This window comes from Pezoporus wallicus, unplaced genomic scaffold (assembly GCF_028554395.1).
Source record: "Pezoporus wallicus isolate ANWC-B61680 ecotype Strahan unplaced genomic scaffold, APGP_CSIRO_Pwel_v1 contig_6464, whole genome shotgun sequence".
NCBI classification, from domain to species: domain Eukaryota; kingdom Metazoa; phylum Chordata; class Aves; order Psittaciformes; family Psittacidae; genus Pezoporus; species Pezoporus wallicus.
In genome coordinates this window covers 5,237,858-5,259,551 of record NW_026642130.1, presented here as the reverse complement: position 1 = coordinate 5,259,551, position 21,694 = coordinate 5,237,858, and the positions used below count along the sequence as shown (strand labels likewise).

Below are 21,694 nucleotides of genomic sequence, written 5' to 3'. Positions count from 1 at the left end.
CATAGTGATGTTTCAGAGACCTCAGCCATTTAATAACCTAGAGCACCACAAAGTGAGCTCATTTGAGGGGGGAGGCAGAAAAACCCCACTTCCCAGAAATATTCTCTCAAACTATCACTACCAGTAAATTAACTTTTAAGAAGAAACTATAATCAGATTGGCCATGAAGAAAACCACAACTTTAACTTCTGTAACAATTAATGCTTTTACATCCTATCATCACTGCATGACAGCCTTCCAGTCTATGCACACCATCCTAAAAGTTCCCAAAACCAGCGTCATAATTGCACTCAACTCTACACCAAGAAGGCAAGTTATCCCCTGCTGTCATGAAACAAAAGAGGTAATTTTATTCTGCACAATTTCCTTTCCACTTTTCCAAATCCCTATGCCACCTAGAAAACTAACTGCCCCCCGTAATTCAGGATATCCTAGCATGCCATACACACACTGAACAGCTGTGTAGTTAAAAATACCTGGAGCTGAGATGCATGAAGACTTTTCAGGATGGAAATAATCTAAAAGCCACAGCTGCAAGAGGGCAAGAAAACACCCAACAAGTTTAGTATTTAATATGGAAGCAAGCCACAACTGACCCTTCTTAGTTGTTCAGTACCAAGCAAATGATCTTAATGACACAAGAACCAGGGAAGAGCCATGCTGGATGCATTATTCCCATATGGCATTTGAGTGCTAATTAAATATATCATCAACACAGTAATCACTGAAACACCACTTAAGGTAAAATTACTATTTATACAGGACTCAAACCCAAAATGGATTTTGAACTAAACTATGAGCAACATAAAAAAAATTAGACAAGTGAAAGGCATTCATAAAAATTCTCCTTGGTAACAGACTGTGAGAACAACTAGATTATTCCAGTCAGTTTTAAAAAGTAGATACTTAAACCTCTCTGCACTAAATAAAGAATGACTAATTTGCTTTTTCAGGCGGATGAACAGAAAAACTGTCAAATTTAATGTATCCCTTGTAAAGTATTTATAGCACTGGACAGACTTTTTCTTAGGTTTAACAATACAAAAAGATCCCAGATCCATCAGATAATTCTATTTTGCAAAGAATTAGTTTAACTTTAAAAGAAACTGAAATATCTAAATTCTCTTTGATTTTATGGAAGCTACACTAAGGAATCCTTGGAAGCTTCTAAAAAAGGTTAGAAAGCATAAAGAAGTAAAACCTAACTTCTCCATAACACTTGCATAGTTTAGATGAGAAAATATCTGCAGCTCAGCAGATTTCAGAGCAGCATAACACACCTAGCTGCTTTGCAGGCTTCATTTTAAGTAACTAATAAATAGGTGCATACTCAATATTACATTTAGAAAATCTGCAGAGAAAACAGAAAAAAACTTGAACAATACAAACAAGAATTTCAACTAAAATTAGGACACAAAGAATAAATATAAAAAGTTAAATAAAAGGTTCAAGAAGCAATATCTCGCAGCAGAAAATTGGCAGTTTGTCACATAGCACCTGGTGAGACAGAGCTCCCACAAGAGGCTCGTCTTCAGTAAGATGATGACTAACCCAAAGACACAAAAGTGCTACAACCCAGCAGAACACTTGCTTCACCCTTCCTGTTTCAGATACTTGCTGCTGACAAATGGGGAGCCCAGCCAAGAAACCAAACAAACTGAAAGCCAACCTGATTCCATAGTTACCTTTCAGCTGGGTACATTCCCTGCCCTGTCCCTTTGCATGGTCACAAATAGGCAGTGCCAGCAATGAGGAGTCCAGGGTAGGGCAGAATTGCTCCTTCAAACAAAACAGGTTAATCCAGGGTGAAGTACCCACAGAACTGTAGCTCGAGGATGTAGTTTTTCATTATAGCTGAGATGAGTGGTCTGTGACCCCACTTTCCCAACTCTCTCATTGCTTCCTGTCTCCTGCAAGGGTAGGCTTGGAGGTTTTTTGTGGTTTTGGTTTCTTAATCAGTTCATCTCACTAAAGCAGGTAACTATGGCTACAGAGAACTGTTAGTGTACTGCAGCAAGTGGGAGATAGAACCTATAGTGCAAGGGTACAGACCAAAAGAAATGCTGAAGTGAATGAGAACAGCAAACTTGGACAAAAACAGCTGTATGTTTTTGGTTTCTTTAGTATGAAAAAATGTACTAAAAAAAGGTAATAATTTAAAAGGTCATCCAGTTTAAAAAAAAAAAATCATCTTGTTACAAATAAACTGATGTGTGTGCTAGCCATTTCAACATAGTTTCAGTAGTAACTAGCCTGCTGTACAATCACAGTAAAAACAAGTCAATACAGAAAACTCACCTTCACAAAATTGTCAGGGAACATGCCCCTTTTGCCATTTAGCTCCCCTTCTAACCATCCTTCTTCTTCCAGCTTTTTCACATTCCTGATGATTTCCCCAACTCGGATTGTTAACTCATCATCATGCACTGCATCATAGTCATATTCCACAATATAGTCCACTAAAAAAAAAAAAAGCCCACAATGAATGCAATTCAGACATGGAAATGCAACCCGAAAGTCATGCATGTACAGAAAGGCAGACCTAGCAACAAATGCTAAGAACAAGTGCTTCCATTGCAGCACCACCCATTTGGGAATTGTGGTGTTTCAAGCAATTTTGGAGAGGAAGAAAACTGGACAGTAGCCTGTTCAAATAAAGTAAATTTAAGAATATGACAGAGGGTCATATGTTGATAGTGGTGGGTAGGATTTCGGACATGTGTGGTGGAAGGGATTGCTGGCAGTGTTCTTTTTTATCCCTGCCGACTAAATCCCAGCCTAAGATTTACCAATTATGAATCACTGCCCACAGGGCAATCATTTGTTACTCAATGCATATCTGGGGCCAAGGAAAGAGAAAGGTTCAAACTGTGCACATATGGTACATACATGCAATGTTTTTTTAATTCTCATACTTGCAACTGCTACTATATCTGCAAAAAACTGGTTGCTGAGCACAGAATAGTTTTGCCTGATTGAACCAAGAAATGTAACATAGCCCGAAGGCATCCGATTGACATTATCATACAAGTTAAATTGCACAAACATATAAAAGGCACTCTCCTTCAGATTTATCTGGTTTTGAATGAAAAAAGAATAAGCAAGAAAACTTGGATTTTGATATAAGAAAGTTTACCCAGAGGAACATAGCATTATATTTACATACTTGTCCATCTGTTGCACAAAATCCATGAGAGTTGCTTACTGACAGCTCAAGTCTTGTTTGGCAATAAAGGCTTGTTTGTTCATCAAGAAATTCTGTTTATGCCAGAAACTTCTACTGACCTGCAGCAATCAAATTATCTTCCCTCACTAAAATCCAGTTAGGATAGCCAGGCACTACCAAGCATAATACTGTGCTCACTGAAACCTCCCTCTGCTCTGCACATCACAACAAGCATGCAAAGATGAGAGAACAACACCGTTAAAAGACAAAAATCCTGAATGGTAATAAAAACTTTTTCCCAGGTTATTCTTTATTCTATCAGTGCATAATAATATCCAACAACTGATTCGCAAATTAAGGAATCAAATGGGAGAAAGTATTATTTCCTGGTACTGAACTTACAGCTCCATTAAATCCATGTATAATTCTGGTCTGTGAACAGTTTTGATCAAAAGTGTTGCTGCATGCATGTTGTGATATATCCTTTATTCCCCTGTTGCCGACAGATGAAGTCGGAAAACCCTCAGTGAAAAAAAAAAACAAACAAAAAAAAAAACAGAACTACATCATGGTGCCATGAATACAAGAGAAGCCAGAATGATTTATTTGGCAAATTATTTTCTGAATACATCCATTGACAAAGGAGCCAGTTGAATATAAACATGAAGACCTAGTTTTGATTTTTTCCTTAAAGAAAATTTTTCTTCATCATGAATAGAAATCATCACCAGATATCTGCTCATGATACACACTCTGGAACTCCCTAATACGCTTTTTGTACTGTATATATTTGCTTTTTGTAGTGCATACATTTATTCTTGCCAAATGTATTCCCTGAGCTTACTTCAAAGCATGATTTCCCCATTATTGCCTGCAGCAAGCATAGTAGTTTTGTCTTGTTTCTGCACTGTCTTTGGAGTTGCTGACATGAAGTATCACCTAGATAGAAAATTCTGGCAGCCACAGATCATAAAGACAACAGCCATTCATCACTTACAGTCTGGAAATAAAAGCGTCATCTTCTAACCAACTCAACCCAAGCATTTTAGAAACCTACAGATGCATAAAAATGCAAGAAATTGCCACGTTACATATTTCTCTTATGATAAACTCTGGTTTTAAGCATATTTCAGTATCACACTAGAGGACAGTTTTACAAACTTAAACATGGAAAATGGCTCAGAACACACTGACAGTCATGGTAAATGCTTACAGCATTGCAGACTATGACTCAAACTGCCAAACACCTGGTTCTTTTTCCACAGAAGCAGTAGGTAATCATACCCACACTATGTCAACATGAACTAATTATTTTGAAAGCTCCTTTATTTTCTCAGGGGAGCATTTCTATATTTGTGCTTGAAATGCACAACACATTTATTTTGGTCACGTCACCTTTGCTGACTCTAAAACATTGACTTGGTCATGCCAACAACAAAAGGAGGATCTCAAGAGCCTCCCAGTCATCATTCATGTGTCTTTGCATTCCAAAGACAAGTAGCAGTAAATTAATATCAGCTTTTTATGTTTGAAATTTAGGTTCTGGATTTCCTCTTATCAGTGCTACTCAATACCGCCCTCACTCTCATGGACACACATACAAAACAGATCTAAACTTTGTAGTCTCACCTGTAAATTGGAGGGGTCATGGGGAATGTTAACATTGTTTCATCCCATACTTTTTTACAAATTGGTAATAGAAACAGCAAGAAACTACACATCTCACTACTATGTGGTCCTCAAGAGGAACACTTAGAAGCTTTAGCAAGTAGCACGGAATTAACTGTCCAGGTAATTTGGACTGCAGTGTGATGGGCAAAGAACCATTCTAGTACCAAAACAGTCCAGATTAAATAAGCCTCTGAAAGGTCTTCAAGTATAATATTTACCCAAGTGAAAACAGTGCCCAGTGGTGACAGAAAGTGTTTCTAAGGAATCACACTCCTTATAATAAGAATAATTAGGAATCATGGCAGTCCACAGTTTATACTTCTGAATGCTTGAAGTAGTTCTGAATGCTCTTGAGTTATACCTCTGAATGCTTTAACTTCTTGCTTAAAAGTTTTACTCAAGAACAGATGTGACACTAAAATCATTTAGCAGTAAGTTGGACTGCAGTAATATAAGCTGGTCAAAACATTCAAAAATCAGAAAGTCTTAACTGGTTGAAGGTGCAGCAGAAAACCTCGGCAGCACAAATTACCAAACACACCTATCTTACCTCCCCTCTGCTTTTTACATGGGTTTCTCAATTTCAAACTGAATTCAGATCCATTATCTGTAGCTTAAAAGTCTATAATGACCAAGTACTGGATAGAAAATAATCTTCTCAAGCTTGAGTATGAACACAGAGGTTAACCATGCTTTGCTTGCACAGCCAACAGGATCAAAACTCACCTGAGGAAGACAACATAATCCCAATTTTTCACAGGCAGCATGGGCCATCCCAAACCACTTCCTCTGTCTTTTTTGTCTTTATCCTAGATCTCTAGCAAGTGACAATCTTGTTTCAGTAAGAATTCAAATATAAATATAAGTCAGCACCTGGCACATGCTTCAAATCAAAGGAAGAGGGAAGGAAACAAAACCAACCAAACACACACAAACCAAACCAGACTCAGGTCAATTAGGATATTGTAGAAAATAGATTGTAACAGATGAAGACCTGACAGAGCATATTTAGAAACACAGGACCACTACATTTAGCACCCTGGTAGCAGTCATTTAGTGACCATGTAGCAGTCAAGGTGCTGGAAGCTCTGTTCAATGAGACAGAGACAGCTGGGCCAGTGCCACCCAACAGTACCAGGGAGGTGATGGTGAGAACCAGCAAAGATATATGAAGAGAAAATCTTGTCTGACCAACTTGACAGACTTCCACAATGAAATTACTACTTCACTGGATGGTAAGAAATCAGGGGATGGTGTCTCCCGTAACATTCTCACATACAAACTGATGAAGTACAGGTCAGATAAGTGTAAAGTGAAATGGACTGAAAACTGTCCAAAATGTCAGTCTCAAAGGGTTGTGATCAGTGACACCCAGTCCAGAGTCACCAGAGCTGTGCCCCAGGAGTCAGTGCTGACTTGTTCAATATCTTTATCCATGACCTGGATGATGGGACTGGATGCACCCTCAGCAAGTCTGCAGATGATTAAAAAAATACTCATAGAGTGGCTGACAGAGCAGATGGGTGTGAAGCTATTCAGAAGGACCTCAAAAAGCTGAGCAAATGGGCCAACAGAAACCTCACAAAGTTCAACGTGAAACGCCAAGTCCTGCCCCTTGGGGAGGGGCAACCCCATGCACCAGTACTGGCTGCGGATTGCTTGGCTGGAAAGCAGCTTGGCAGAGAAGCACCTGATGGACATGAGCCAGCAATGCACCCTTGCAGGAAAAGGCAACCAACAGCATCTTGGGCTACATTAGGATTACAACCACCACTAGCAGGTCAAGGGAGGGAATCCTCCCCCTCTGCTCAGCTCTGGTGAGACCCACCTGGAGTACTGGTTCCTGTTCTGGGTTCCCCAGGAAAAGACAGACAAACATACTGAAGTGAGCCCAACAAAGAGTCACAAAGATGACTAACAGACTAGAGTATCTTTATGAAAGGGAAGGCTGAAAGTGCTGGGAGAAGGATCAAACTGATCTTATTGATAAAGGAGTGGAGAAGACTGAGCACTGCACAGGAAAAGCATGAGAAGCAGAAGGCACTAGCTAAACACAACAAACTTCACTTAAGTATATATATATATACACATACATACATAAATACACACACGCACTGAGAGTGTGATCAAACAATGGAACAGTCTGTCCTGAGGGGCTGCATAGTCTTAGAGATGCTCAAAACCCAACTGGACACGGTCCTGAGCAACCTGCTGTAGCTGACTGCTCCTAGAGGAGAGTTGGACAAGATCATCTCAAAGATGCCTTCCAGCCTTAGTGATTATGTTACTGATTTGAGCCAAAGATATACCTTAGGTGGCAACTTTCTGCCATCCAGCCAGAGCTTTCCAACATAACCAGAAAACGTCCCAGACAGCAATTTTTGAAGGTTTTGACCCATTTTCAGGGGCAGGGGATTGATATTAAATCAACAGTGTTAAGTAAAAAAGTACTGATGGGACATCTTTCAGAGAAATGTGGTTATAGCAGGCTTTATGGGAACGGCCTGTTCAGCTCAAGGTTTTGAATAAGATGACAACTTGACTAATGAAACAATAAACTGGAATAAACACATCAAAGCCAGTCAGCCCTGTCAACAACTACAGACTACGCTGTTCCCCACGGCAAGGACAACAAGCATCCTAACAGAACAGAACTGCCTCCTTGGCAGAACAGCTCCCACTGTTAGCCAACACAGCAACGCTGCCTGCACAAGGCATTCAGTCACTGCTGGCACAGGTGGACTCTGCTTCTCCAAAACTGACATAACCAGCTTTTCTGCCAACCACATCCCCATGCCAAAGCAGAGGGCAAGCCTCCTGATAAGCATGGCTGCATAACACCCACCTTCACTGATTTTAAACAAAGGAAGTCTTCAGCTACTCAGACTCTTTCTGAAGGTGGCTGTTAAGAGGTAACTAAGGCTCTCTGGAGCCCTCCAAAAAGAAATCTATAAATAAATGAAGGAAAAGTGGAAACACACTGAAATTCTAGCATGCCTGTGCCTTCAATAAGAATAACCAATTGTCAGAGGCTCATCCAGGAAAGAGCACAATTTCACATTCTCGGTACTTTGTTTAGGATATTACGATACTATCAGAATCCAGTGACCTTTCTGTGGTTGCCAGAAAAAAGATACAAACCAGATACAAAATAAAGCCCATGAAAACCCACATTTAAAAGCTTATAAAATGAAAAAAAAAAAAAAATAAAAAAATGGTGGTATAACTGAAATCCTTGCATATAACTCTCAAACTACTCAAGAAGCCTTGCTGAAACTTGCTGCAGACCTGGAAGGACAGTCCAACACTAAGCAGCAAGAGGAGCTTGAGGTGTATGCATGCTCTATAAAGGTCTCTTCAGAGATGTTTTAGGTCAGTTCATATTCTAAATCATTTATTGGAACATGAATTCTGGAAAGTTGTGTGGCCTCCAAAAACATCTTGCCAGCAGAACTGCAGTTACACTAGAAACTGAGATTTTGCTTTCCCAATTTATCCTAGCAGACAGTTGCTAACTGCCCAAACCACACTTTATTAGCACTGTTATTTCCACTTATCCATCACAAAAAAAAAAAAACAAACAACAGTTTAGACTCCTATAAAACCAATTTAACATTTGTTATTATGTATGAATACATAGAGTTACTAAGGTATTTAATTTTTACTAAGGTGTTTAGGTTTATAGCAGATAGCAAGCTTACAGTGGACACAAAAGACAACAGAAGATACATCTTGTCCTTGTAACTATCATACTTTTCTTCACAGCTATCTCAAAATCAGATGTTGGTCTAAAGGAGAAAGCTCCTTCCAATTATTTTTCCCCAGAAACATACCTACAATTTGTGAGATCCAAGTGTTCCAGCCCCTTTAATAGCAATACCACAGTATAAATTCGGCCACTGAAGACAGACCTTAACACTGAAAAAGTAGCTCAGGTGTTTAAATGCTGAACAATGGAAACACCCCCAGAAGTGTTAAACATAAGTAGTGGTTATAAGAATGTTTTTTCCCACTTCAACACCACATAATTAATCCTCTGTTACCTGACCTGAGTCATAGAATCACAGAATCATAGAATAGTTAGGGTTGGAAAGGACCTTAAGATCATCTAGTTCCAACCCCCCTGCCGTGGGCAGGGACACCTCACACTAATTCATATCACCCAAAGCCTCGTCCAACCTGGTCCTGAACACTGCCAGGGATAGAGCATTCACAACCTCCCTGGGCAACCTATTCCAGTGCCTCACCACCCTAACAGGAAAGAATTTCCTTCTTATATCCAATCTAAACTTCCCCTGTTTAAGTTTTAACCCGTTACCCCTTGTCCTGTCACTACAGTCTCTAATGAAGAGTCCCTCTCCAGCATCCCTATTAGCCCCCTTCAGATATTGGAAGGCTGCTAGGAGGTCTCCACGCAGCCTTCTCTTCTCCAGGCTGAACAGCCCCAACTTCCTCAGCCTGTCTTCATACGGGAGGTGCTCCAGTACCCTGATCATCCTCGTGGCCCTTCTCTGGACTTGTTCCAACAGTTCCATGTCCTTTTTATGTTGAGGACACCAGAACTGCACACAATACTCCAGGTGAGGTCTCACAAGAGCAGAGTAGAGGGGCAGGATCACCTCCTTCGACCTGCTGGTCATGCTCCTTTTGATGTAGCCCAGGATACAGTTGGCTTTCTGGGCTGCAAGCACACACTGCCTGCTCATGTTCATTTTCTCATCAACCAACACCCCCAAGTCCTTCTCCACAGGGCTGCTCTGAATCTCTTCTCTGCCCAACCTGTAGCTGTGCCTGGGATTGCTCTGACCCAGGTGTAGGACCTTGCACTTGGCATGGTTAAACTTCATGAGGTTGGCATCAGCCCACCTCACAAGTGTGTGGAGGTCCCTCTGGATGGCATTCCTTCTCTCCAGGGTATCAACTGAACCACACAGCTTGGTGTCATCGGCAAACTTGCTGAGGGCGCACTCAATCCCACTGTCCATGTCAGCGACAACGATGTTAAACAAGACCGGTCCCAACACCGATCCCTGAGGGACACCACTCATTACTGGTCTCCAGCCGGACTTTGAGCCATTGACCACAGCTCTTTGCGTGCGGCCATCCAGCCAGTTCTTTATCCACCGAGTGGTCCATCCATCAAATTGATGTCTCTCCAATTTAGAGACAAGGATGTCGTGTGGGACAGTGTCGAACGCTTTACACAAGTCCAGGTAGATGACATCAACTGCTCTACCCCTGTCCATCAGTTCTGTAGCCCCATCATACAAGGCCACCAAATTGGTCAAGCAGTGAAGCCATGCTGGCTGTCACCAATCACCTTGTTTTTCATGTACCTTAGCATGCCATCCAGGAGAATCTGCTCCAAGATTTTGCCAGGCACAGAGGTGAGACTGGTCTGTAATTCCCTGGGTCATCCGTTTTCCCTTTCTTGAAAATGGGGGTTATATTTCCCTTTTTCCAGTCATCAGGAACTTCACCTGACTGCCAGGATTTCTCAAATATGATGGACAGCAGCTCCTCAACTTCATTTGCCAGCTCCTTCAGGACCCACGGACTTGTGCACATTCAGATTTTTAAGATGGTCTTGAACCAGTTCCTCTCCTACAGTGGGTGCAAGGTCTTCATTCTCACAGTCCTTGCATCTGCCTTCCAAGACTTGGGTGGTGCAGTCAGAGCCTTTGCCAGTGAAGACCGAGGCAAAGAAGTCATTCAGAACCTCAGCCTTCTCCAAATCCTGTGTAGCCAGTTCTCCTGAGAGCTCCCTGAGGGGGCCTACATTCTCCCGTCTGTTTTTTATTTGTAGAATCCCTTCCTGTTATCTTTAATACCTCTAGCTAAGTTTAATTCTAACTCGGCCTTAGCTTTCCTAACCTGGTCCCTAGCTTCCCAGACAACATCCCTGTACTCTTCCCATGCCACCTGTCCTTGCTTCCACTTACTATAAGCCTCTTTTTTCCTTTGAATTTTCCTCAGGAGCTCCTTATCCATCCAAGGAGGTCTCCTGGCCCTCCTGCTGCACTTCCTTCTGGTTGGGATGCAACACTCCTGAGCTTGCAGCAGGTGATCCTTGAATATCAACCAACAGTCTTGGGCCCCTCTGCCCTCTAGGGTTGTATCCCATGGAACCTTCCTAAGCAGGTTCCTGAAGAGGCCAAAGTCTGCTCTTTTGAAGTCCAGGGCAGTGAGCTTGCTGCATGCTCTTCTCACTGTCCTGAGGATCTCAAATTCGACCATCTCGTGATCGCTGCATCCAAGGCTGCCCTGGAGCATCACATTTCCAATGAGCCCTTCCCTGTTGGTGAGCATGAGGTCAAGCATGGCACCTCTCCTTGTCGGCTCCTCTATTACTTGCAGAAGGAAGTTGTCTTCTACACAATCAAGGAACCTCCTGGATTGCTTGTGCCAGGCCGTACCGTCATTCCAACAGATGTCAGGGTGGCTGAAGTCACCCATGAGAACAAGGGCCTGTGAGTGTGAGGCTGTTCCTATCTGTCTATGGAGTGCTTCATCTGCAGGTTCTCCTTGATCAGGCGGTCTGTAACAGATCCCCACAGTAATGTCTCCCATAGCTATATTCCCTTTAATCCTGACCCACAAACTCTCTGGACTGCTCACCTGTCCCCAGACAGAGTTGCATACTCTCCAGCCTATCCCTAACATAAAGGGCAACTCCCCCTCCCCACCTGCCAGGCCTGTTTTTCCTAGAGAGCCTGTAACCTTCCATTCCAACACTCCAGTCATAGGAGCCATCCCACCATATTTCTGTGATGCCTATTATATCATACCCCCGTAGACGTGCACACATCTCTAATTCCTCTTGTTTGTTCCCCATGCTATGGGCATTTGTATAGAGGCATCTGAGCTGAGCTCCAACTAAAGCCAGCTCATTGGCTGGAGTTACTGGTGACAACCCATATGCTCAAATAAGGAAACCTGGTGGACTTCCATTGCCCTTAGAATTCTAGGCCCTGCTCCCAAACCTACCTGAGTTTTGCCCTGGCAAAGCTCTCGTGGTTAACACACGTGCACAAGGTGAGCACCAGGGTTTGATAATCAAAGACAAATCCCTCCTGGACAAGAGTCTCCACTGCTCTGAAGCCAAGTTCTTTTGCTCTGCATCTGCTCCTGTGATTCACTCTCTTGTTTATACAATGACTCACAATGGCCACAATAATCAGTTCTCCAAAAATCAAAATATGCTTTTGAGGTACAGATGTGGGTTTGGTCTTCCTCACACTGAATAGAGAAGTACCTCACATCTACCACTATTAGGGAAAACACAGTGACCACTAGTCTTGTTCAAGATGTTTCTTTCCTTCCTTTCATGCCCCAGTAGCCATCAGCATAAGCAGCAGCCTACAGACTGAACCCTGAACAGATGGAAACATACAGTATTTCCTACTTACCCTCTCCTGGTGCCCAATACAGCTATATCACCAACTCAAAGTGGGAAACCTGTAAAGTTGTACTTCTAAGACAACTTAACCCGAGAATGCTGTGATCCCACCCCCTCTTCTGTGTGAATTCCCATGCTCCCTTCCCCCTGCTCTGCATTTAAATTAGTACTTATTTATATTCCTGCTGAATCAGTTTAAGAAAACTATTTAGTGCCAACTTTCTGCAAGTTTACCTCCCTAGAATGGCTCACTGCAGGGTCAGAGATACAGGACTGCATTAAACCCAACTTAGATCAACATCTACATCATTGCTACAGTCCAGACCAGGAGCACGCTTCTTCATGAAACTTAAAACCATTCTCATCTATTGTACTTCAGTTCATGGTGTGGAGCAGTCTCACATCAAGAAATCTGGATTTACTTTCACTGAAACTAAATCAAAGATATGCAGCCCAGAAACACTCAATGCACGCTGATCTTTAACTGATGTTAAGTCCATGGGATGAGACTAGAATTACAATGATATAAAACCACCCAAAACATGCACCACAAATGCTAGGTCCCTAACACCAGCAGTTTCTTCCTATGGATCCACTGATCTCGTCCCCTGGCACTTGCTGCTTTGCACCTAGCTGGAATCTACCATGAAACCACATGCTAACATAATGCATAGACAACATGAGGTCACTGGATTCCTGTCAAATCCAATGGCAGGGCTGCAGTTCCAAGATATTAAGAAATTAAACAAGGAAAGAGTATATTTAACTAGCAGACACCATACAGTCTACAGATATTTTACAGCACAGCTCACCACAGCCTTTAGTCAATAGTTTTAAGTCACAGTATACAGAACAGCAGACACTTAACCAAGCTGAGCCATGTGGAATCATCACATTCACATTCCACGTGGAGGAAGTGCAAAACAGCTGCGTTACAAAGACTACTGAAAGCACTAAGCATCACAGGTAAGATGTTCCACCCTCACAAGTAGCTCAGAAGGAGGTCAGGTGCTTCCTGCTTGGGATCATAAATAGCAGTGACACATAGGACAGCCATTTCTACCTGTCCCTACTCCCACATGAGCCATACCAGTTTTGCCAGCTCCAGCCCTGATAAACAGCTCTGTACCAAGGCAGGCACATTACTTCCTGCTCGTAAAGCTTTGATCCCCTATATGCTAGGCAAACAAACTGCTGCTGTCACAAGGAAGGGATGTGGCAGAGGAGGGACTCTGCAGTTTAAGATAATGCCAACCTCATATACCAAATATTGACTTAAGGTCTTTTTTTAACCAAAGTGCCCTGAGCCAACAGGGTTCTTGCATTAGTTCATAATATAACAACATACTGCCAGTGGAACTGAGAGATTTCCATGCTATTCCATGTACATTTTCTTTTAAGCATATACAAATAGTTCCCAATCTGCTGTAAACTGATTATTCCTGTAGTGTATTATTTCATCTAGTAGTGGATTATTTCAGAGTCAGAGAACCTAAATCTGTAGAATTTATTGGTTCAGGTGCTGGGCAAACAAAACTTGCTTTCAAGCACTAAAGATGCCTTCAATACACACACTGTTGGACCCAAGCTGATTCTACATAAGAACAGATAAGCTGTGTCCATCCAAACTCAGGGAGCACCACAAACACCCTGCTGCCAACCAGTAGGCACTTGGTTTGGATCCCAACAGGATTTGCTCCATTTGAAGCAACAGCCTTCATAGACTTAACAAGACATTCCATGTCTCAGGTTTTTTAGGTGCAGCATTAGATGAGCAATGGCAATCCATCTCTACCCTATAGAGTCAGGCCAGATTCCCAGCAAGCCCCCTTTCCACTTCCCTAGCGTAACAGCTGATCAGACAGACACCTGTCCTGGCCTGAGCTTGCAGTCATGCAGCGCTGTGCTGGGACAGCTCAGCCTTGCAGTCCCTGCCCTCCTTCCTCTCTCAGATTAAAAACCCAATCTTTTTAGAAGGGAGTTTAAAAACCAACTCTTTCCAATCAACCAATTTTTCTTGGTTATCAAGAAAATATATCATTCTTCTGGAATACAGTGTATCTTTCCTATCACAATTCACCAATAATAAGCTGCTGGATATATGTGACAGCTTACAGTATTAGAAACTTAATGAGTACTTTCCAGTGTTTACAATAAACATATTTTAAACTGTTACAAAGATAGCTTTTAGGAAACAAGAATAAAAAAAAAAGAAAATTCAAAATAAACACATATGAGGAACCCTCACCTCCAAAAAACAGCAACAAAACCACTTTCAATCACTGTTTAAAATTCACAGCATTCAGTATTTCATTTGGGACTTGCCCAAACTTCAGCAACAGCAGCCCAGGTACCATCATCTTTCCATTTTGATTAAATACTATAAGCTTAAAGGGAAAAGAAAAAACTACCATTGCAAGAGGGGAAGAAATAAATTTGAATAAAAAGTAGTTCTGTTATTTTCTCTGAAGTATGGGGTCCCACCATATTTTATACTTTCTAATGATAATGGAGAAATTATTGCATCCTTTCAGTATATAAAGGGGGCTTATAAGAGAGATGGAAAGATACTTTTTACGAGGGTATGGGACAGGAGAAGGGGGAATGGCTTTAAACTGACAGAGGGAAGATTTAGTTGAAAAGAACTGTCATGGTTTAAGCCCAGCCGGCAACCCAGACTGTCTTCCCCAGCAAATTCTTTGTGCACACCACAGGATCTTTATCTCTTTCTACAGTATGTAAAAGTTCTGACTGGGCTGGGCCAGCCCTGTTGGCAGATCCTCTGGTGTTGATCAGCCAGGTGGCCTTTGGTAAATGTGTATCCCAATGTTTAAAAGTCCTACCACCCATTGCTCTCAGTGTAGTTTTTCATTGTACCGTTTAGCTTGCTTAATTGCAGCACCTGTTTCACGGTCGTGAATAACCTGGGCTATAGTGTCCATTGTTAAGTCCACCCCTCTATCACAAGCCCATCTATATGTTGCATCTCTGCCCTGATGGCCTTAAGTGTCATGGGCCCACCAGACCAAAAATAATTCACCCCTATGTTGCCAATCTAAGTCCATCTGAGCCACTTCAATCTTAGCAGCTTTATCCACTTGTTGGCTGAGATCATAGAATCACAGAATCATTAGGGTTGGAAAGGACCTTAAGATCATCTAGTTCCGACCCCCCTGCCATGGGCAGGGACACCTTACGCTAATTCATATCACCCAAGGCCTCGTCCAACCTGGCCTTGAACACTGCCAGGGATGGTGATCCCTGGGCAACCTATTCCAGTGCCTCACCACCCTAACAGGAAAGAATTTCCTTCTTATATCCAATCTAAACTTCCCCTGTTTAAGTTTTAACCCGTTACCCCTTGTCCTGTCACTACAGTCTCTAATGAAGAGTCCCTCTCCAGCATCCCTATAAGCCCCCTTCAGATACTGCAAGGCTGCTATGAGGTCTCCACGCAGCCTTCTCTTCTCCAGGCTGAACAGCTCCACCTTCCTCAGCTTGTCTTCATACAGGAGGTGCTCCAGTCCCCTGATCATCCTCGTGGCCCTTCTCTGGACTTGTTCCAACAGTTCCATGTCCTTTTTATGTTGAGGACACCAGAACTGCACACAATACTCCTGCCATAGTTCTCTACTGTGAGGGTGGTAAGGCACTGGCACAGGTTGCCCAGAGAAGCTGCCCCATTCCTGGCAGTGTTCAAGGCCAGGCTGGATGGGGCTTGGAGCAACCTGGTACAGTGGAAGCTGTCCCTGCCCATATTCTCTTTCAGGATGTTTCACAACAGACGTTCTGTGACTTTCACAGATTTCATGTGATCCCCAAGATCTGTTAGATCCCTCGTTAAAGTTTCTCATATTTAGAATTTTACACCTGCAGCTGACAGGCAGGTCTGCAGAATTTGGCCAAACTAAAATTAATTTCAGCCACTGAACGCTCCTCTCAAAAGATACGTTTTTGCTGCTATGCCACTGACATCCCAATCACAAGTTCTCAGCCAGTACAATCACAAGCCAGCTTCAGCTACTGTCAAAGTCAGTGGTAAGGTAATCTGAGTAAATTTTGCTTTCTTCTTCTTCATTTTCCTTTCTATCCTGCAGTGTCTGCTATTTTTCGTTACTGTTTTTGTAACTTACTTTATTTTGCATCACCCCTTTCTAGCACAAAAATTCTCTGCTTAGAACAATAATCCCTCTACATCAATAGCTTGCCTTCAAAAAAAAAGGAAAATAAAACCAAAAATAGCAATCTACCCATGAGACTGTCTAAAGGCAGGAGCCTTGCTTCTGTCAGCACAGAACTGGTCCATCTGAAAGCTGCCCTGGATCCACCTGTCATTTTTAGATTGGACAAGTCAATGGTACATTCTCCAAGAAATGACTCACCACAAATTCTTAATAATGTATTATGTCTAATTTTACAGCCCAGTAAGACTGGCTGAAATAACTAGGAAAATGAACAATTGAAAACCGTGAAGAATGTACACTTTTTCTCCCAAACTCTTTCAAGTATTGAGAAACTATTGCATTCTAACAGTAATCATCTCAAAAACCAGCTTCTCAAGCTGGCTCCAGCACTATTGGTAAGATACTTTGTGAAGGAAATTAAACAGTGTAGCAGAAATACTGACCAGCAGTCCGCCCTGAAGCATTAGAGATGTCAGACAAGCATGCCTCATTTTCCTGCTTCAGGCTCCCATAATTGTTTAGACTGCATTCAAGTGGTTACCACTGTGTATAATAGAACACACTTAAAAAATTAAACATGTCAATTTTCGCTTCCTTAAAGCGAATCATCTCCCCTTAATTTTACAACATACCCTCATAATTTTACAACTGTATCCTGTAGGTAAGTCATCATTACTAGCCAGCTGGGAAACAAAACATTTTAGTGATACATTCCCCACTGCAGGTATATTAAACCAACTCTAGAAGAAGCATCTGATCAAGCTTTCACCAACATTATCAGAAATACTTGTCTCAAACTTAGTTGCAAACTTACAAAATGTTAGAATTGTGGATTTGATTTACCCCTTGCTTTTAGGAGCAGGAATTGCCTGCAAAAGGCAACATGAAATAGGAAGAATTGCAGTAATGTCTCTACCACACACAGGTATTTAGTATTACCTTGTAAGGATAGAAGAAGACAAAATGGTTTTTACCTGGGAAGTTATGCTAGGAAGCAGCACAAAACATCACTTTCTGATTATCTCCTTCAGTCTGATTAGAGCTCACTGCAAGAAACCAGCCTGTAAATGAGAGGTAAGACCTGCAGGAAAGGTAGCAGAAGTCTTCACAAAGATGAAGCACTGCTACCAATTTAATATGCAGAGAAAACCAGGAATCTTAGAGGGCACAGGGGGACATATTTTTAAAAAAGCACACTACATTTTCTGAAGTCATGACTTAGACACTGCTCCATATATAGATTTACACCTCTTCCTCTCTTCCTTCCTTTAAGTCAATTTTATAACATCTATTTGGCAAAACAGTCAAGGCGAGTCACAAACCACCAAATTACAAAAGCTGCTAAACTAAAGTCATGCCAAAAAGCTCTGAAAAACAAAAAGACCATAGCTCATTCAGATTTAGTTCAAATACAAAGCACCAAATAAGCAATAAAAGTACCACAGGGTCAACACCTATTCACAGGTTTTTCCCTTAAAACCTCTAATAGACAATTAGCTTGAAAATATTTGAAGCTGAAGAGTCTGTGGCTTATCCTGGTTAAAATTCTTTTTACAAAGTCACAACCCAAAAGAACCCAACCAAACAGACAACCAAACAACTGTATTTGAATTGTATAAAAGTTTGCCTCCTTGGATATCAGGACCTCATGATACTACAAAAGCTCCAACTCCTCCTGCAGATTTTTTTCAGGACTCTGCTAGCCAAAAATGACAGCATAGTCATAGCTCCAGGTTACGAATTCACAAGTAACAAAAACAAGAAAGTCTCTGAAAGCTTTGGGTTTAAACCAAAAGAAAACTCCTTTCACTCTCAATAAAAAAAAAAAAAAAAAAAAAAGGGGGGGGGGGGGGGGAGGAGGAGGAAGCAGGTTTAATAGACAGCTTACAATTTGGCATATATCTAATTCAGAATGACAATTAGTATTTCTGCAAACATGGCAAGAATCTGGCTTTGAAATACATTTATGGAAACTTAAAAGCATCATTGGGAACATGCACAAAGTGTTCCCTTCATCTTTAAAAACAGACATGATGCAATAGTCTAAATGGTCCCAGATTGGGATCTTGCAAAAACCACAGAATACGCTTACCATTAAAAAAAGGGACAAGTGATTCCCTCCAACTTCGTGCTGTCAGCACAGTCCCTACAAATTATGGCATTAATAAATTTAATTTACTTTTTAGTGTGGACATTTTAGTCAATACAAAAAAAAAATTAATTGATGATTGAAATGCATAGAGAGAAATCCTTATGCAGTAGATTTTTACAAATGCCATTGTAATGGCAAATATTCAAGGACACCCTACAATCTCATTCAGAGAGTTTTAAAGGAGATAAAACAGCTTCATTAGCTCAATTATGTTCTAAAAGTTCAGAGATCAAGTCCTTTAAACATCCATTTGTAACTTGAATTTAGAAGGATTTAAGCATATTTTGAGATGATGATTTAAACCAACATAGCTCACAATACTTCAAATCACAATAAAACAAGGTCTGAAAGTGAAGACACTTTCTCTAGGTTACTTAGCCAAGCCAGTCAGAGCAAGGCTAACCTCAGATCACTCAGGCACCTCATATCACTCAACCTCAGAACCTCAGCTCACTCAAGGCACTGCCTACCTTAAGTTTTGAAAGTCTTCAAAAGATAAAGATAAAACAGCCACCCTGGGCAACTTCTGCTACTCAACTCTCATAGTAATCTTTCCCCATTATATCCAATAGGAATTACCATTGTCCTAATTTGCAGCCACTGATTTACATTTTTTTCACTGTGCCTCCGAGGAAAGTGTGTCTTTCTCTTCTCCAAGCTAAACTAACTCCTAGCTCACTATATCCACCAGCCTGCTAACCACACTCAACTCACTGCTTTGTTGGCATCCCCTTTGCATTTGATGGGAGAGAGAAGCAAAACCAGACACTGTTTTAGAGACAGCCTTGTAAATGCCAAGTAGTGGGGAATACTCACTTCCCATGACCTGCTAGATACTATCCCGCTTGTGCCACCTAGTAGACAGTGAGGTTGTTCTTTCCTAGATGCTGGATTATGTATTTGTCTTCTTGGGATTGCAGGAGGTTCCTGTTGGCCCATTCCCCCAGTACTACTGCAGCACATCAACCATTCCCTCCTCATTCACTGTGAGGTTTTGGTTTTTTTTAGGTACTTGAACATAGTATTGAGCATTTGAAGAAAACAGGCTTGCATGAGCATCCACAGCAGCCTATCCTTCTGCTTTGCGCCCAATAATTCTTCCTCTGTACTCCCATTTGGTTGAGACATGCCAGAAGAGTAGCATCTCCAAAATAAAAGCTGCACTACTTTTTTTTTTTCCCCACAGAGTCAGCACTGAAACATCAAAATTGCAGCTCTCTCTGAGCAAAAGATGGGAGGACTGCCCCAACACTCTTCACTCATTTAACATGATGGTTAGCTAATCACCAAATATGCAGCTTGGAAACAGCTATAGAATGTGCTATGTCTTGCAGAGCTAATTGATAGTAACACAGAACAATCAGTATTTGAAGAATTCAGGAAGGAAGCAGAGGCCTTACGAGGGGTTATGAAAAGCTGTCCGGGGTAAGGGATACCAATGGCTGTGATCAGAACACTAAGCACCTGAACCTAAGTTCATAGAAAGCTAACCATCAACTCCACCATTCTCAACACATTCACTTGAATTAGTAGTTTGGATTTCAGAAACATGAAGGAAATTCATTTGACTGTCCCCAAATATTTCACAACTACTGGGCATAACGCTGGAAACCCAACTATCCACATAAAAAGTAAAATCAAGAGGAGAGGAAAATCAGCAATATAACCTCAGCTTTTTAAAAAACACAGGTCAGGATTTACCACTTCAATCACTGCTCAGAACTGCAAAAGCATGATACAGCAGCGCACAGCAAGACCCAGCAGCTCTGTCTTGATAGGAAATCAGCACAGTTGTCTTGCTGCATGGAGATGGCAAGCTGAGTCTTATTCTACTGACACCACATCTCACATTTCATAAAGAGCTTTATTTCATCTGCTCTGCATCCAACCTGAAGCTTCCTGTTACTACTTATCTATCAGGGCAGGTTTTCTTCTACTACCCTCGCATTAGAAGCCATTTATATTACAATCCATATATATATTTTATGATTCTCTCTCAATAAGGCTGCAGCATTAAGACTGAAAGAGCAAACCCTCTTCCCACAAATGAGTAAGATGATGAATACATCGAAATTAAAGGAAGCTATTTTATGCACTATCAACTGTGCTTTTACTTGCAAAGAAACATACTGTTAATTCACATACAGCCCTATAGCTCTTGCAGCTACAAGAAATGCCTTCAAGCTCTCTTCAGTTTGCAAAGGGTTGCATCCAAGACTGTTTCTAATGTTCCTACTCCCAGGCACCACACCTTCATGTCTACAGAAGACTTACTCCCCTCAGCACATCCACTGCCTCCATTTCAGAATGGCATCTCACTTTACTGGGCTTCAGAACAGCATCAGCTCTGATAAACACAAAAAGAAGTGTTGCTTGGGACACTGAGGTTTTAAACAGCCCATGGCCTGCTCTTCAGATAGTCATCTGAAACTCTGACAGTGCTCCCAGGCAGCTTACAAATCTAGCTAAATTTGTATAAAGTCTTGTACTAGAAACTCTGAACCAAAGAATATATTCTTCACTTAACGACTTCAGAAACCAAACAGAGGGGCTCTGCTTTTCAGGAATGGTTGCTTCAGTCATTTCCAGAAAATAGAGTTTCTTATAGCAATTCCAGCAGTCTGAGGATGAAAGAATGACCCTGCGTGCCTCATTCCCATACCACTGCCTCTCCCCTTGTGCTCACAGCTATGCTGCTCCAGGGTGTGCCTGTTTAGTTTGCTGCCAAATTAGCCAGCTGGTTCCCTTCCAGTTGGATTCATCTCTGGCCAGTGTCTTGAACTAGATCATCCCATGGACACATGATCACTAAATCTGCCAAAAGGGAAGATTAAAGAACGTAATGAAATGGGCATCATCCAGGGGACTGACCATATCAAGAGGTGATGGATCTAGCACTTCCCTTGGCAGTTTGTTTTAGTAGTTAATAACTTCCCCAACAGAAATATTTATATATTAAGATGGTGCAGACAGCAATATAATTTACCTTATGTTTTAGGCAAGCTTACTCTAGTGAATCTTGCATTTATTGATTCATGACAGTACTAAACAAGACAAACTCCATAAAAGCCTTCAAGTGAAGTGATGGTAACATTAAAGTCCAGACCAACTGCAGAAATCAG

General features: G+C 41.6%; 1 protein-coding gene across 2 annotated transcripts in view; it reads right to left on the bottom strand.

Moving 5' to 3' along the window:
* The window catches only part of CD2AP (CD2 associated protein), an 89,006-nt gene that overhangs the window by 59,627 nt on the left and 7,685 nt on the right, over window positions 1-21,694 (bottom strand). For both annotated transcript variants that reach the window (XM_057427714.1, XM_057427715.1), the window contains exon 2: window positions 2,299-2,459. In XM_057427714.1, coding sequence (XP_057283697.1) covers window positions 2,299-2,459 — 161 coding nt within the window. The remainder of the gene's footprint in view (window positions 1-2,298; window positions 2,460-21,694) is intronic.